The sequence below is a fragment of the Polyodon spathula genome, chromosome 3 (genome assembly GCF_017654505.1).
Source record: "Polyodon spathula isolate WHYD16114869_AA chromosome 3, ASM1765450v1, whole genome shotgun sequence".
Lineage (NCBI taxonomy): Eukaryota > Metazoa > Chordata > Actinopteri > Acipenseriformes > Polyodontidae > Polyodon > Polyodon spathula.
In genome coordinates, this window is record NC_054536.1 from 21,225,034 (window position 1) to 21,243,895 (window position 18,862).

Below are 18,862 nucleotides of genomic sequence, written 5' to 3' on the forward strand. Positions count from 1 at the left end.
AGGAATTGTCTCAAGCAGCCCAGCAGGCAGTGTGAACCTAACCCCGCCACCCTCCCCAAAACTGGCCATTAATGCAGACCTCATCACTCATGCTTTCCCCCTCCCATGGTGCTTTGTTCAGCCTAAATCTCTTTTCTGTGGTCCCTAACCTGCCTTTCTATATGGTATTACAGAGCCAGACCTGAACCTAGCATCAAACCCTGGAGAACCCCCCCCATTTACACTCCTGCTCTGCATAGCAACTGTGGCAGTGGCATTCAGCATGAGTGTTATGAGGGGAAAAAACACAAGAAGAAACTCACAAGTATCATTTAAAAAGTGACAAATGGAAATTGCTGTGGATGTGGTTGGTGGTGCTGGGGGAGTAGCTGCCTTGTGCAGCAAAGCATTATTTCAGGGTGAAGGAGCCACCCTGAACAAGTCAGCCATGCTTAAAACAAGTCAGGAATGAGCTGGCAGAAAGGACAAAGGACAAAAGTTTTATTTTTATTTTCACCCCTGGGGTATATAAAAGACTGGTGTGGTTTTATATTGTAAAAGAGTAACAAGTTTGCTTTTTTTTCTTTTCTTTTTACTGGAGTGGAGGCGCACATGAACAGAACTTTTTTTATGACCATTTCAGTGCAAACAGGACATGACTATTGAGGAGAATTTGAGATATAATAGGTTGTTAGCACTATTGTGGTTAATTAATGGAACAGGGGAAGGCTAAAAAAAAAAGTTTAGTCTCAATCAAATTAAGTAAAATTCAGTAAACTACTTCTTTAAACCCGGTCAATATGAAGAAATCTCTATTTTGGCCCCTTCCAAATGTAAGTTTATTTGAAGTTTATTAAGACCTTTTTACTTAGTTATCAGTAATGTGGTGGTCCCTTGGTTATTACTAGCTAGTACAAACTGAGATAAGCACAGTACAGCAATGCAATCCAGATCGAAAACAGTAAAAGCTATTGTACATTCTTGTGACAAAACAGTAGAGATCACCTTCGTCCAAGATGATGGTTCCAACAACTAGTCCACAGATATAGCAGTGTGAATGTGCCTCAGGACATGCTCAGATATGCCTATCCTGTCACAGCTACAGCTTGTTACCATCCACACACACTGTTCAGCGAGTGAAATTAACAGTACTGTTTGAAGCACAACACTGTATGGAGTCCAGACCAGAAACACACACATGAAACTGGAAAGCAAATAGAACGTTTCTAAAGGAAAATGCTTGAATAAATCATTTAAATTATAATGAGCAGAGGCCATACAGAAATCCTAACTTGATATAAATCTTTTACTCAGAACAGTAAAGTTGAGGTGCGCTCTTTTTTTTTTCTTCTTTTTAATTCAGAACTTAACTTGAAAAAGAGTGAGCTAGGCTGGACTGAAGCACAAGCTGATAAGAAGGTGCTTGTATTTGAACTAAGGATACACAGTCCTTAGCTCTAACCAAATGCTGTACATTAAAATATGAAACTTTTCAGAGTGACTAATGCTTTTTTTTTTTTTTAAATAAAGGACCTGTAGTCTTTACACTTTACAGCACTACACAACTAATAGAAAGAGATCAACAATGATGTATTGATTGCACCATCAGTGTAGTTATGCTGTATTAGACAACGATTAGACCAGTGATTGACCAACTAAATGATTCCTCATGTGCTTTCTTTAAAAGATTTATTTTAAAAAAGAGAATACAAAAACACACACCAGCAACTGGCCTTGGCAGAAAAAAAAACAAAAAACAAAACAAAGTCACAGGCTTGTTTTCAAACTTGGGGCCTTATGGCTTTAGATCCTTTTTGTTTGTGAATCACTGGGTGAAAACTGTCTCTTTCTGTTAAAGTTTTTTTTCTCTGTGATCACAGAGATGAGTTACTTGTTTTGTCAACTTTGAACACTTTACAATGAGAAATGGGGCATGTGGGGGATGCTAAAGTTCTACGACACCTGATACATGATTCTGTTCAGATTTGCCCAGACATTGCGGTTGGTACCTATTTATGTCAATAAGCATGATGCACTTCCCTTTTTTTCCCCTTGCAGTTAATTGCCACACTGTGTGTGACAGTCCTAATTAATCGTCCGAGTCGGTGTCGTGGCGGCGCTTGTGTCCACGTGTGTGAGGGGAGCTGGTCGTTTGCCGGCTGTCGCGGTGCTGAGGCTTGCGGGCCCCTGCAGGAGGGGACCCCCTGCTGGAGGATGAGTCCCTGTCGTTGCACTGCTGCCTGCCACTGGGGGGGAACCGCCGCTCAGCCTCCGCTGATGAATGACTGTCCCCACGGCCGGCACCAAACTGCCGTGAGGATGACGGATGATGGGGCTTTCTCCTCCTGAGTTGTACACACACACAAAAAGAGAAATGAGTCAATGAATGAAAGAAAAGAAAGCATAGAAAACAGGTCAATATGTCTTGTTAGTAAAAATGCCCCCTCCTCAGCACAATCGACAACAAACACAAATGATAGATACTTAAGCAAACCACTTCACGTCAGATATTTCTAAAGTAATGAACGACACCCTGCTAGAATGGATTACCCACATCACCCAAAACAAATGCAGACTTTCTAGCAGTTTTGATGAAGTACAATCATTTCTTTATGCAGGTTGCTCTTTTATAGTCCTCTCAGTTTTTTTGTTTGTTTTGTTTTCCAGTACAAATAAAAAAAATGATGTGAAACAACTGGATATACACCAGCCCATCACCAAGCAACATTTTAAATGAATTAAAAAAAAGGAGATCAGCAGTCCAGATAAGTTGCGTACCTGCCTTTTTACGTATTAAAAAACAAAAAATCCAAACTACGCACAAAATTTAAATGTAATGCATAAAAATATGCACTGCAATTTTGCTGCACAGCTTGTCTGCCTCCCCTCCCCACCCCAAAAACTTCCACTAACAACTACATCTCCCAGAATACAATGTCTTCTTTTATTAAGGAACTGTACACAAGAGAAAAACAACCCAACAAACATTATCCAGACTCAGGCTAGCCCTGTTGTCTTTGCATCCAATTATAGTAAGAATAAGAAATATTCGAAGCTACACAGGTTGAAGCGTAAACACCCCAGTCCAGCTACAAATCCAACTAGAACCATCAACAGAGGCAACTGCTAAAAAAAGGTGCCTATACTATTAAATTAACTTTTTTATAACATATTAATACATTATCTTATTTTGTTTATTTGTATGGCTTTATACTGAAGCCACAACATGTTCATGTTTAAGAATGTAATGAACAATAACAGTACCGGTAAGTTAACTTCATCTCTGTCTCTGCCAAGTATGACAAGGAAATATAAGGATATAAGTGTCAACCCGAGTTAAATTGTAGTGATTCACATGACTTCAGGATAAATTCAGCAGTTCCTGTAGGTTCCCTGTGCTGCATAGTATATTTCAAAACAAAGACTCAACCATGAGCACCAAGGCGCTTTCCAGGACAAAGTTGTTGAAAGGCACAGATCAGGGGAAGAATGTAATGAACAACAACAGTACCGGTAAGTTACTTTCATCTCTGTCTCTGCCCAGTATGACAAAGAAATAGAAGGAGAAAACTGTCAGATTATTCATCCTGCACAAAAATCTAAGCACATTCAAATTTCTTAAAGTACAGGTTGGTCTCTTAATTTTCAGGATCAAAATACCAATATGAAGATATCATTACCTCCGCTTTTCATCAAAATAGGATTCTCTTCAAAACCAAGTCTCTGGCTCAAAATGGACTCCAGAGATACAGTTACATGAATGTCGTTGGGTTTAGACTACAAGGCAGACCTGTAACTTCTGAACTCTCGATGTAATAAAGCTACACTTTCAAATGTGGCCTTCTAATACAAGGCACCCCAATTAATGTGTTTCATTGAAATCTGAGCTAGTGCAATGTTCATGTCCTAATGCGTCACATAATGACCCAAAGATCCTCCAGTTTAGGTCAAAAAATGTTTTATATTACTAAAGACAGGCAGTTTTTATTTTATTTTTTTTTATTTATTTTTTTTTTTTAATGTTTTTTGGTGTACTACATTTTCTCATACCCTACTTTTGCAGTGGTTGGTAGATCAGTTCAACTCAATGTACATGTAAATAGTAGTCAATTGTGCCAAGGTAGATGGTGCCACCTTGTGGTAAAATACCATAACACTATTTTCAAAGATGTTCACATAGGCTTGGTGTACATGCAGTTTACAAATGATATTTTCATTATCATATGATGCAGCGTGTACATACCACACATTCCTCATGCTGTAGGAAATGTACAGCCAAAATATGGTACGGATATTAAACGGGTGGGTAAAGCTCCTTAAAGATCAAAATCTGGAAAAATTATTTTCTAAAAAGAAAACTATGCACAAGACGCAACAGAAATCTGCAGTGCCTTACAGAGCCATCTTTTCATAGTACTTAATACAAACGAGAATACAATTGCAGATGAGGGTAGCGGGATAATACGCATTCTTAATTAAAAGGACTATGATGCACTGTGCAAAACCACTCTTAAATCAGAATCACATTGGGAAGCCATTAACCCCTACCTCCACAGAAAACGGGCTCACCCTGATGTTATGATCTGAGCAGGGAGTGGCGTGTCAGTTTAAGAAGCGTGCCATGCTACTGTGTTGGGAGAACAATAAGCGTGCAGCTGCACTGAAGGGCTGTGCACCAGCTGCAGACTCAGAACATACGCTTCCTAAAAAGGGTCACATACACCACATTTCCAGGTTCTGATTATTTCCTGTCATGTGCTAATGGGTGTTTATAATCATGATGTGGGCATGTGTCTGTGTAGGGGTTCTAAAATAAGAAATCAGGAGTACCAGTAAGAAAGTAAATCAAGTATACCTTTTGGTTAAGGCCTTAAATGGAAAAAGGACAGTCTGACTCAGACATACAGTGCTCCCCCTTTATACTGAGGAACAGGTTATAAGGCAGTACAGTCATGGCTCCCATTTCCCCCATAATGCCATTACACTAATACTAGTATTCTCATTACAAGGCGGTACACAAACAGCAAGTGTTATAAAGGGGGAGCACTTTGTGTGTATGTATATATATATATATATATATATATATATATATATATATATATATATATATATATATATATATATATGATCAGAGAGGCTACCAAGAGGCCAATGGAAATTTTGCAAGAGCTACAGGCTTTTATGGCCAAGACTGGTCAAAGTGTGCATGTGACAACAATATCCCAAGCACTCCACAAATCTGGCCTGTATGATAGGGTGACAAGAAGGAAGCCATTACTCAAACTTTAGTTTTGTGGTCTGATGAAAATAAAATTGAACTTTTTGGCCTAAATGCAAAGCGTTATGTTTGGCGCAAACCCAACACAGCGCATCACCCAAAGAACACCATCCCTACTGTGAAGCATGGTGGTGGCAGAATCACGTTATGGGGATGTTTCTCAATGGCAGGGACTGGGGCACTTGTCAGGACAGAAAGGAAAATGAATGGAGTAAAGTACAGAGATGTCATTGAGGAAAACCTGCTGCCCTCTACGAGAAAGCTGAATCTGGGACGGAAGTTCACGTTTCTGCATGACAACAACCCAAAGCACACAGCCAAAGCTACACTGGAGTGGCTAAGGAACAAAAAGGTAAATGTCCTTGAGTGGCCCAGTCACAGCCCCAACCTAAATTCAATCGACAATTTGTGGCATGACTTGAAGATTACTGTCTATCACTGCTCCCCAAGGAACTTGACAGAGCTTGAACATTTCTGTAAAGAAGAATGGTCAAATACTGCCAAATATAACTGTGCAAAGTTGGTAGAGACCTATCCCAACACCATCCCTACTGTGAAGCATGGTGGTAGCAGCATGTTATGAGATGTTTCTCATCAGCAGTGACCGGGGCACTTGTCAGGATAGAACAGAAAATGAATGGAGCAAAGTACAGAGAAATCCTTGAGGAAAACCTGCCTTTCACCTTTCAGCATGACAACTACCCAAAGCACACCACCAAAGCTACACTGGAGTGGCTAAGGAACAAAAAGGTAAATGTCCTTGAGTGGCCCAGTCAGAGCCCTGACCTAAATCCAATCAGATTTGTGGCATGACTTGAAGATTGCTATCCATCAACGCTTCCCAAGGAACTTAGAAGAATGGTCAAATATTGCCAAATCCAGGTTTGCAAAATTGGTAGAGACCTATCCCAACAGGCTTGTAGCTGTAATTTCTGCCAAAGGTGCTTCCATCAAGTATTAACTAAGAGGGGTGGTGACTTATCCAATTATGATCTTACAGTTTTGTATTTTTAATATATCTTCTCAATAAAAACCTTTTCTCCGTAACAGTGTGGAGTATGGTGTGTAGATAGTGGAAAAAAATCCTCATTTAAATGCATGAAACTCTGAGGCACTGACAGAACAAAATGTGCAAAAAGGTCAAGGGGGTGTAGACTTTCTATAGACACTGTGTGTGGGTTATATCTACATATACGTATATACACACATACACACACGCACACACATCCCCAGGGGTGGGGAATTCATATCATCCGATGCATCAAGATTTGCGTGACAAGCAACAAGTTCGGCCGTTTTAGTTTGTCCTATGGACAATATGTTTTTATTTATTTATTCATTTATTTGTCCTCCGTTCATTGTTACTAGAAAGACACTCCGGGTATATTTGTACAGAGCCACGCAAGTTTCTGAAAACTGTCTAGCACCAAAGCACACACATTTTAAAAATTGTCTACGTCCCACCACTATTACTTCTGATTGGCTACCTGTGGAAGAAGCCGGTCTTCCACTGGTTACAAAGAAACCAAGAAAGGGCTGCCAAGAAAGCCTCTGGCAACGCAGACTACTCTCTTAAATATAATGTTTAATTTACATTTTGTGTTTTTTTTGTAAATTAGCAAGTGGTATACTTTCTTAATACATGAAGCTGACATTTAAATGCTGTAATCTAGTGAAATAAAACAAACGAAACATAAAATACGCCAGTCGCTAAGGTATTAGTGGATTAGAAAAAAATTGCGTTTTGTAATTTATAATACTTCGTGGTCAATGTACTTGTTGGGATGTTAAAAAAAAAAAACAAGACAAACTTTCTGTGGCAAAAAATGTAATGCTTTTTTTCTTTCGATTTTAGTGTTGCTCACCTAGTTTGCTATTTTACACATTTTTTGTTTTTACTAGATTTCAACAGAAGCAATATTGGTTATTTATTGGCCATGCACCATCCATCGATTTGTAAAACTATAAAAATATGACAAATATGTTTATAATGATAAAAATTAAAAGCTTACATATGAGATGATCTGCACAATATTTTATGCAAAATAAATCTCATGGCAATGTGTTTCTGTAGTCAATAATTTATGTATTTATTTCAGTATGAATAGTGCAGGCAAAGAATGTTGCCCTCCAAAAAAATATTGCATATTAGTTGCATTCTTAGTATGGTACTAAATGTACTAGCAAATGTCTTCCAAATGTGCACTGAAAGGAACACTTCCTTAAAAAGTATGTTATACATTTGTTGAGGTGAAATGGGCTCACAGGGAACCTTTTATATATCTTGATGAATTTAGTGAACCATTCAAGCTACAAGGCTAGATTCACCCTGTTAATCACTAATTGATTGACTGTGTTCACTGTTAAATAAAACCAAAATCCTAGAAGAAGTAGATTTTTAAAGGCAAGTAGATTTTTCTAGTATTTCGTCCCTTGGTAAAGTTTTTTTCAAAAATTGCAAACCCCTGTGTGTGTGTATGTATGGTTACATTTATATATATATATATATATATATATATATATATATATATATATATATATATATATATATTATATTATTGTGAGTATTCAAAATGTAAACTAAAACCTGTTTATACCAGTGGATCTCATTATGTCTTTCAGTCTTGTCCAGTTTTAACACTGTTCTTAATGATTCAATGAAACAGTTCCATGACTTGTGATGTTTAGGACCTGTTGGAACAAAGCCCTGGATTGCAGAAGACATATTAGAGCAGATTTGCACCCCCTCCTGGAGAAACAGAGTAAAACCAGGCAGGTAGAGTACCTTTTACGATCATCATCGGACTCTGAATCAGGGGAGTAGGATGACTCTCTCTTTTGATGTTTCTTCTTTTTTTCTTTATTCTTCTTTTTTTCCTTTTTGCTCTTTTTCTCTTTTTTGCTGCTCTTCTTTTTGCCCTCAGACCTGAAGAAAATTATTTGACAAACATTTTTACTTACGGAGGTAAGGTATGCAAAAAAGGAAGAAATAAAAACAAACATCAAAATGTTAAGCATTAAAATTGCGGCACGTTTAAAAAAAAAAAAAAAGATTTTATGCTTGCAACAATTGCTAAACAGCCAGCATGAATTAGCTTTTGTTTGGGAAACTGTAATATATGAACAGGAACCAATATATGGGGGTTGTTGAGGAACTTTATTAAAAAGTGCATCTTCAGGGGTGGTATTCCTCAGGGGTAGTATTATTATTTATTTAGTCATTTAGCAGATGCTATTTATCCAAAGCAACTTGCAGAGGCTTGGGGGTGAACTACCCATTACAACTGCTGCTGTAGTCACATAAAATAGGACCTCAGTTTTACGTCTCATCTGAAGGATACTTTACACCTGTGAAAAAGATAAATGGTGGAAGGGGACCACTAGATTTTTCCCAAAGAGTTTCTATAAATTTAACAGTTGGTTTATGAGCTATTAGCAGTTGAAGTATTTCCCTAATTATTCAATGGCCTTTGATAAATAGTAGCCAGGATGTTGTGTGCAAACACACATTTTGTTTTTTATATGCTGTGTTGTGTGCCGAGTAACATATTGATGTTTGGGGAGTGTTTGGATGCAGTTGCATTATAGTGGGGATATTATAAGGAACCTCTTTGGCACAGTTTCCATGAAGTAAAGATACACATGCAAGTTTGGGTAAAAACTTTTGAGAATGGTCATTTTTCTTCTGGCTAGAAACGACAGAGGTGGACAGGGTGAATCGCAATTTCACGTGAGATTTAAGAACAAAATGTCCACACCCACTTTTTCATGGACACAACAATTTAAGTGAATGTTAATTAACATATGTTATTTCCTTAAATGCCAACACTACAAAAGTATTAAGGAATGACATAAGTTGACAGGGGTTCTAAAATGGCAGTGTGTAAGTTAGTTATTTGATTGAAATATTTTCTTCAAATATAATGATGCGTGGGTAAGCCCCCATTTTTTTTTCAATTCATGCTCTAAACAGGTTTTAGAGTCGTACATACAACCTTGCATTTTATAAGTTTGGTATTTGACTAAGATGGTTTATAAAAATGTTCCAAAAACAGCTTTCTGCATTCTGTGAAAATATCAGATTCTGTTGTATAAATTGTTCTATGCTTGGGAACCATACTTTCAGGGACATTTCTGTAAATACAGCATGAAATCCTGGAAGGTGAAGGATACATCTTTATTTGGCTCAACTAAAGTGAAAAAAAACACATGGTAACCGCTTCTGTGTTGTACAAGCCCATTTTACCTTTGGCTTTCCGACTCTTTAACATCTAGTTCCCTCTTGTGGCTAGAAGTCTTTTGGCTGTCTTCTACTTTGTAATGCTGTAAAACAAAATAAAATAATGTATTTACAATTTCAGGATCCATCCTTCATACAAAGACAATGCATCTGGTATAACTCAAAACACCAACGGCTGGTTACACGAGCACAATTATCATGAATCTGGGATGACCCAATATAACTTTGGGAAAGGTAATCCCGGATTAGTGGTAATCAGAATCTATAAAACCAACTATAAATCATAAGATGCTCAATTAAAATAACCTTTTGACTTTGGCTTAGATACTGCTTATTGAATTGTATTTTTTTTTTTTTTTTTTTTTTTTTTTTTTAAAGCACGTTTCTTTTTGATATTACTGGCAAAAATCTGGATTTCAAAAGCTAATTTGACAGGTAATCCTACAAGCAGTTACTGACACAACAAATACAGTTAGTGTTATAGGATAAGCTGTAAAGTTTACACCAAAACACATTACAGAGGTTCAAATTACATCTGCAAGCTGTTAAGAAATGAAAGCATAATACAGTGCTATCCTGTTCTAACAGCTGTCAACTTGGAAAGGGAGAGCACAAGAGACCGAGAAAAGAAGATTTACAGAAAACAACTATAAAACCTAGAACAGCCTAGTGCTAGTGGGAAGAGACTCGGTGAACACAGTAGCTACATTGAGCATAGCAACTTCACAGACTATATATTATTAATATAAGCAGGAATAAATGGTAGTGAAAAATACATAGATTTTTTTTCAGGTGGGGAAAAAAAGGAAAAGGAAGTTTTTATTGCAAGACCAAGTTTTTGTACAGCAGTTCAAAGTAACATTACAGTTAAAATGTAAGGAAGTACTTAATGCATATCCCATAGGTTAGCATTAAAGCACAGTATTTAATGAAAGTACTCCTGACTTCAAGGTAATGTTGCATTTTACTAATCCAAATATAATTTTACGCAAAAAGGGCCTCATTTACAAAAGGGCATAAATTTGGAGTTAGCGTGCACGTAAAGTAGTTACCTTAATGTGTGCGATAAATTTAAATTTAGTGCCCTATTTACTAACAGTGAACGCATTAATTTAAATGCACAGTACTTGGCTAATTTACATAACATACCATGCATGCTACATGTACTGTGAGTGATCATTTAATGTGCATGTTAATATCAGAGACTTACCCGTGACCACTGTGATATCAAAAGCCCCAGCAGCCCAGGCGTATATTTTGGTCAGTGGCTTACATTGACCGCAAATGAGCGATCAACAGATACAGCACTCAGCACGGGACAAGCAGAGGCAATGTAAAGTGAAACTGCACTGCTTACCTTTTAATTTTACCATGTATTCCTTGTCTGATGTAAAAAAAAAAAAAAATAATAATACAATACAAAAAAAAAAGCCCTTTTCCATTCTCATTTAATGCATTCTAAAATTGCACTGTACTGTATAATTTTGGAATTCAAAACAACCCACCTCCTTAATATAACACGCTTATTCAACATGTGCAGTCTGCATTTTATAAGTGACATTTCCATTAAGCCAATCACAGCTCACAGAGGTAGTAAATTTGCCAATCAAATAGTGCACAGGATCAATTTCCTCACGCACACAGTACACAATTTTGATTAGGGTAGCGAAGCAAAGGCTTGTTTAAACTATTTATTTTACTTTGTGTCAAACTAATTTCAGTAGCAAGAAAGTTGCTGGAGATGTCAAGGAAGCAAAAGGTGGTGGCAGAACACAGAAGATTCCAAAATCATTGGCCAGATGATTAATTATTCAGTGAAAAAATTTGATAACAAGGTCAAAGATCATACCATACAGCATCACTATGATACACTGCATAAAGCACCTTATTTTGAGTTTGCTGGAAATTAAAGAAGCTATGGTGTCTCAACGAAAGGAAAGGATTTTAACTTCAAGAAGCCATAGAAAGTGTAGAATTACCTTGGAAAAAGCTAAGTGGTGGGATTACAACAGAGGGTGCAGCAGTGGATTGGCAGTAGCAGAGTAGTGGAAAAAACTAAAAAACAAAATGCAGAAGTACCCATTTTCTTACAGTGGATTCTGCATCAACAAGCATTATATGGAAAAGTTGCAGAATTAGAACACTTAATGAGCATTGTTATCAAGTGTGCAAGAAAAGAAGTGTCCTGACAGAAGTCATAAAAACTTTGTCAATGTTCTAGGAAAGCTGCTTCTAGTTAACGTGTTTTGTGTAAAGTAGTATATCGGCCTACATACAATTTATATAGACATTTTCACTTACATTACAATACATATTTTTTTTACGGTGTGGCCCAACAAGCAAACAGTCTTAAATGACCCTTGCTAACAGATTTTTACAGTCAAACAAAATTTCATAACCGAGTAATTCAGCAAGATGTAGTGATTTCACGCCAGTGAATCAAAACAAACAAATCTGTTGAACTGATTCACTAAACTTAACGAATCAACAAATCCAGTCAGTAAAATAAATCAAACTATACATCACTTGTTTTAAGGCCAGAAAAATAGGTTTAAATAATGCGCCTATCAATGGTTAATACCTGGTGTTGAAACTAACTAATTATCACCCACTTTAATGTGCACAATACAATTATCACCCTTTAGTAAACATGGTGTGAATGAAACTTACAATGAAGGATATGTGAACACAACAATCAAAACCACTGTGATTATGTTAAACATATTAAGTGAATATGTACAACACAGCAGTAACAACAGTCAGTGATGTGTTTTATTACAAATGTAAAGCCTGTTTAGTAACACAGAGATGCCAACTTATGAAAGTAGAAAATAGCAGCACAGTAGTGGAAATATAGTAGCATTTAGTAACAGATGTTTCTTTTTTTTTTTTCTAAAGGCCAGGAGCTGCTAGCCCTAGAAATTAAAAGGGTCTCAGGGTCTGGCAAGCCAATGCCCTGATTTTTGCTGTTCAATCTAGAATTTTGGTAATTGTAAACACATGGCATTTAGAATTAACAACCCCAATAAAACCGAAATATACACACTTCAATAATTTGGAATTCCATTTATTCTGGATTTAAATATTAGAAATGAAGAGGAAGTGCTATAAAACCTGGACTGAAATATGCAACCTCGAAACTTTCTAAAAATAACACCACCAAGAAAGATTTTAAAGTTGTTTTTTGTATTTACATTTTTACTACTCTGTAACTATCAAAACACAAAATGTTGTGTAGTACCCCAATTTTTTTTTTTTTTTTAAATACAGTACCTACATAAGACATAAAATTAATCTAAATATTTATTTATTATGGTTTTCACAACATCAGGTTCAAGTTTTAATCCTTTAAAAATCGGTAAGCTTTCCAGCATATACAACTACAAACACAAATTTCCCGAGATACTTCACTTGATTTGGGTCAAAGACCCGAAAGACACTGAAAAATGCAGCTGCAGGTTGACAAAAATCAGGCAGTAGAATGCACTTGCATGTAACATCAAGATTCACATACAAGCAGAGGTCCTGAAAGTTAATTTATACTGTATAAGTATAATAAAAATATACTTACTGTGAAGATAGATAACCCAAGCTTGGCAGCCTCCTTGTCCTGTTTAGAGAGGACCACTTTGCTGGTACTGGATCTAAGAAAAAAAGTTAATGTTTAGACAAATACTGGATATTAACCTTGTTGCAGAGGCACATACTGTTCTGGATTTGTGTTTATACATGTAGCATCGAACGATCATGCCCATGAAGTGAATGTTTCATACTGTTACAGAACACCCTGTACTGTTTATTATTATTTATTTCTTAGCAGACACCCTTACCCAGGGTGACTTACAATTGTTACAAAATATCACATTACAGATAAGAGCAGTTGTAAAAGTACAATAAAATCAGTAGCAAAAGATCAAATTCAAATAAGAGCAAAAAAAGAGAATATAGTAAATAATTACATGCAAGAGCTGGTTCAACTAAGAGCAGTTAACTAATATTAAATATTTGCTTATATGAGTAAAGTCCATTATGAGCAAGTAGTAAGTATGATGAATGGATGACAATTACTTCAATAAGAACAATTACAAAAAACGTGAATACGGATACCTATAAGAGTAAAGTCAAACACATGACACGGGAAATAGTTATAATTAAGAGCAGTAGTAGAATATGGCAAGGTATGGAGCAGTTCAGTGCAAGCTGGTGCAAGTACAAGCTGATGCAAGCACTGGTACAATTGGGTGCCACATAGTCCAGTATAGTCAAGAGCTGTGAGGTTTACAGATGCTGTCTGAAAGTATTGAGGAGGTGTTGGAAATGGGGGTCAGGGACTGAGCAGTCCTGATGTCCATTTACAACAAAATCATTACTTTTCCATATATGTACCCATGCTACACATTTCTGAACAATTTATCATAATCTAACAGTTTTTGATTTTAGTTCACATAAAATCAGCTGGTAATAAAACTGAGCACATCACTTAAATAAGAGACACTGCAGTGTGTACCCAGTAGATATCTCACTGCATGTATAGTGTTGTGTGAAAGGCTATATTTAATGAATCGGGAGTGCTCAGCATGTGAAAAAGGGTTTGTCTTATAAGCATCGCAGTCTTACTACCTTCTGCATCATAAAACGGAGTGAAATTAATGGCTATTGTAGGGAAGAGAAAAAGGCTCAAGGTTAAATGATCTGCACACACCAGAACGCTCACAAAAACGGAGGAATTTCCTTCCTGCAATACTGTGCTATATTAGGTCTTTCCAGCCAGTAAATAAAAAGGAAAATAATAAATTAGCCTTCATCCCAGGACTAATTTACAAATGTGAATTTAAACAATAAGAAAGCAAAACAGCAAGTGTGAGGAGTTACCTGGAGCTCCCGAGCCCTGAAACACGGTCCACGTCCTTCGAGTCCCCCTCTGCTCCCTCGCGTCTGCAAGCATCTGCCAGGTCCTGAAAACAGGTAGAATGAATAGTGGATCAGAATTCCACAGAGGGGAAGTGTTTTTTATTAAACTCAAACTCAACGACATAAACTGAAAAGCTCTTATACGCAGGCAGTATTAAAAACAAAACATTTTCAGGCACTTTTTCAAAGCTTTATGCTCTATTTTACTGAAATGCATTCCCTTCATAACATAAAACAAAAAGAAAAACGTATGCTTGCTGGACTTTGGCTATAATAAAGCAAAGTGCATGCATGTGTCAAGAGTGTTTCCCTTCATAGCTCGGCATGCACACCTCAGTCCTGACCTGACCCCCTACCTACCATTCAGCCCTATATCTCTCTCAAGCAGACTACCTTTTGTGCCAAATTGTGTGTGGGGTTTGTTATGGGGACAAACACAGTTTAAGAACGAAAAGATGCCATGTGGTCCAACAATGCCTGTGCATTTTGTAGCAGCTAATTGATCCTAAGTCTGACCTTAAAAAATGTAACTGATTCATCAATGTGGCTTGAGAACCTGTTCCGTAGCCTCATGCTCTATGTAAAAACTGTATAATTTGCTCCTTTAATCCCTGGGATTAATCTGGTTACAAACTCCACAGTGAGGTTGAAACCACGGAACCCTTTTCACTTGTAGGGTTGTGGATTTGTTTCGGTGACTGACTACCCATGTTTATAAAAGGCACTGGAAAAAAAAGAAACACATTTATTTAGCTGGCACAGCATGTGGAGTGACAATGCTGCAAGTGTGCTTTAGGGGTTGAGAGGGTAGTTCATGCTTACCAAAATGGTTTTAAGCAAAGCTCAACTATGTAAGAGGGGTTAACATGTGGTAGTCTGTACACAGGCTGGATTCTGAAATGTGTGAACCTTGTATGCACAATCCACATACACCAACTTCTTAGGCATACTTCTCAATAACATAGTCGAACGCTACAATGGTGTCTCTACCCCTTGTCAAATCTGTTTCTTCGCAGTTTACTACTAATTCATTATATAGTGAACTTTAACAAAGGCTTGAGTGTGAATGGACTAAATTACAAGCCCAGACAGTGACCCTGGATTCGCTGTATTATCTCCTTTTTTATTTTTTATTTTTTTAGTACAAGAAAGTGGGCTGAGACCATTGGAAGTCATACATAGGTATTTCCAGCAAAGACTGAAATGACTTAAAACTGGAAATCTGGAGTCCTGTGTGTTTAAGAACTGCCAACATTTCATGTTGCATGCTTACCTCTTTGGTTAGGCCTGTAGGCTGTCGTGTCTGATTTTTGTAGCCTCTGGGAAAAGAAAGAAACCAGAAGAGAATTCAGAAAAACTTAGCGATTTAAAAAAAAAAAAAAAAAAAAAAGAAACTTTCAGCATGCCTTCCTTGATATACTGGTATGGTTCTCTTACTTACATCTGTGTAATTCACTTGTGTTATCTCTGTTGCTCTTTTGTTTACACGTTTGTATTTAGCAAAACAGCTTTTCACCTTCTGTATCTAGTGAAAGAGCTTTTCCCCTACATGCTTTTGTGTCGCTACAGCAGACACCCCTGTCCCTGGTACATCCTCTCCAGCACCTCAAATAACTAACCTTTAAATCACATATGTATTCTGAAAGTGGCAAGTGACACGCAGCTCTAACCAAGACGAAATTTACACTGAATCCTTTGTGAAGAGGACCGTTACTGTCATCAAGACTGTGAAACTGTATGCTACTGCGAGACATTCAGCATACTAGCGATTCCAATCCTACCATTGAATCAGTTATGCTGCAGTAAGGCTGTTTGATGTCCGTACTTCCTACAGGGTTAAATGCCCCTACCCCCAGTCATTCAAAGGTAGGCAAAATTTTGGGGGAGTACTGCTCTTATGAGACAGCTTTCTTTAAAAAATATTTCTCATATATAGCACTGATAGTAAATTAACCATATTTCAGGTACTACTGAAGCTGTTAGACAGATTACTCAACAAAATCCATAGCATTCAGCCGTATTAAAGAGACGACATACTCAGGGATACCAAGACATTAGTGAGCATGTATTTTAAGTGGCAACTCCCCCAGCCCCAACTGAACTTAGTTCCTAAAAAAAGGAGAACATTTCAGGGTACCATTCTCCTTGTGATTTAGTTTGTGCATTAAAACATTTTAAAAGAGGTGGCGATTAAGTAAGGGGTTTGAATAAGGAAAATGGGCAATACGATCCCCACCCCCAGTTGTTCTGTGAATCATTTGTCATTTCCATAATTTGAGTCGGTACAGCATTTTAAAAGGGGGAGAGTAAATGTTCAGGGATACCCTCTTATTTAGTACTGTGTAATTAAGGGGTCTGTAAGTTATCTGTAAGTAATTGTTGTGTTTCAAGGCTGGTGAAACCATAATTTGGACTGTCGGTGTATAGAGCATGTGTTTGGAACTGGTCTTCAATTTTGTATATGTGGCTTTATGGTTTAAAATATCATTTTTAATAGCATAGTTCCAAAAGTACATATGATAGTATTTTTGAGTAATCCCCCCTAACGATGATCCTACTCCTACAGACCACATCCTACTGCACCCAATAACACAAACAAACGACTCATCCAGTACTCACAGTGCCGCCATCATAGCCTCCTGTTCTGCCTGCCGTACAGCAGCCATCTCCTCCTCCCTGGACTTTGTTGCATGGCCCTGCTTATCTCTGGCATACCATGTGAGATCCTTTCCCTTCTGCCAACGTCCTACCGGGGCCATTAGAGAGTTCCCTGGGGACAGCACAGAGAGATTGTTTAGTTTAGTACCTAACCCCCCTCACACATTATTTTAGTGTGTATTACAGTGCCTCCCTTCCCATTGGCAAATCCTGCCAAATTAGATAAACTTGTCTGCTAAATGCAGTTCTTCAATTCTGGAAGTGGGGGTCGCAACTGACACTATATTGCTGAGGACTTACTTATCCTCAAAACAACAATCTGGTACTTCCAGAGCTGACCGCTCACCAGTGGTAAAGATTCCTTAACATGTTTTTATTACACTTGCTTCAATGGATTTTGTGAGTGTTGCGCTAGCTGGTCCTCGTTCTGCTAGAGAATGGGGGATACATTTTTTGAAAGATCCCTGTATCTGCTAAGAAATGGTGTATCTTTTTAAATGCCAAAATAAATCACAGTCGAGTTGCAAACTTTCGATTACCTTAACGATCACTGGGCTGAAAAAAAAGCTGCCAACGTGTGGTACCATACGAACAGTCTCTACGTTAAACCTGCATTCCCTTGTTCAAAAAAACTACATTCAAATTCAAGCGACCAGTGGTTGTAATCTAACCAAGGGAATACATTTTAAAATTGGAAGCTCCCCTACCCTAAAGGAAAACTAAATAAGCATTAAGCTTTATGCTTTAAAAAATGGGTGGTACGTTGCAAAATACATCGCTTTTTATAACATAAAGCGTTGGCTTTTGACAGTTTACATTGTGTGTGTATATATAATGATATCACATTAGTTAATGAATTTAATTTTAAAAAATAACGTTATTACGTTTATTTTACAATTTTTGTTTAGACATACTGCATACACACATCTAATCAAATTTGATTTTCGAATGAAAATGTAAAAGTTTCTTAAATACAAATCTTACCCAGGTAGTTCTCTCTGTGTTTATCTGATTTCACTTCATCCCAGTTGAACTGGTCTTGGCCACCTCTTACACCTCCAGCTCTGGATGAACCAAACATTGTTAATAATAACAATAATAACTCGGTTAAGTTCTAAACTACACGTGCGTCTGCTCTGTTGAGGCCTTGAAAGTCCAGCGAATCCGGGTGCTCTACCAGCAAACTCTAGCCAAGATTCTTGCTTCACACACCAGGGGACGCGTTCGAGGCGGCGACTGACAGCAAAAACAGGGCGACTTCTAGGTTAACGTTTCTGTAGTAGAAAACATAAACATTATAAACTTCAACACAACGAGAGGGTAATCATATCTGAAAAAGAAAAAGTAGTTAAACTAGCGGTATGAAAACAAGTGTCGTGAAATGTCCGGCATCCCGGCGCTCTTCGGAACTCCTCCTTGAATTCATTTCACTTCACGTGCACGCGCAGCTACGGAGCCCCAGACCAGGCGAGCAAATTCGACTTTAAAATTTCGCTATTGTCGAGTTTTAATAATGTAAAAAAAAATGTTTTTCTAGTATGTAGGGAGCGTTGAGCAGTGGAAATTATGTATATCTATTACGTAATATAATGACGTCAGCAATGTATACGGCTCTTTGATGGATGCGGCTGCTGCTTGGCTCCAAACAGCATGGTGCTTTCAATGTTTTTGGCGCTACAAATTATTTAAAAATAAATAAATAAACAAGAATAGTAATAGTAGTAGATAATATAAATGAAAAAGACGTTATCCGTATGGACAAAATACCTCCGAATATTTAGGGCTTCTGATTTTCG

At 37.4% G+C, this 18,862-nt stretch overlaps 1 protein-coding gene across 1 annotated transcript; it reads right to left on the reverse strand.

The window, feature by feature from the left end:
* Positions 1-1,825: 1,825 nt before the first annotated feature.
* c3h1orf35 (chromosome 3 C1orf35 homolog) lies at positions 1,826-18,625 on the reverse strand. Its single transcript, XM_041244664.1, has 8 exons — positions 18,051-18,625; positions 17,028-17,178; positions 15,682-15,727; positions 14,370-14,452; positions 13,069-13,141; positions 9,504-9,580; positions 8,043-8,183; positions 1,826-2,324 (listed from the first exon to the last, which is right to left on the reverse strand). Exons 1-8 carry the CDS (start codon positions 18,145-18,147, stop codon positions 2,069-2,071), a joined length of 924 nt encoding a protein of 307 aa, XP_041100598.1. The 5' UTR covers positions 18,148-18,625; the 3' UTR covers positions 1,826-2,068.
* Between the last annotated feature and the right edge of the window lie 237 nt (positions 18,626-18,862).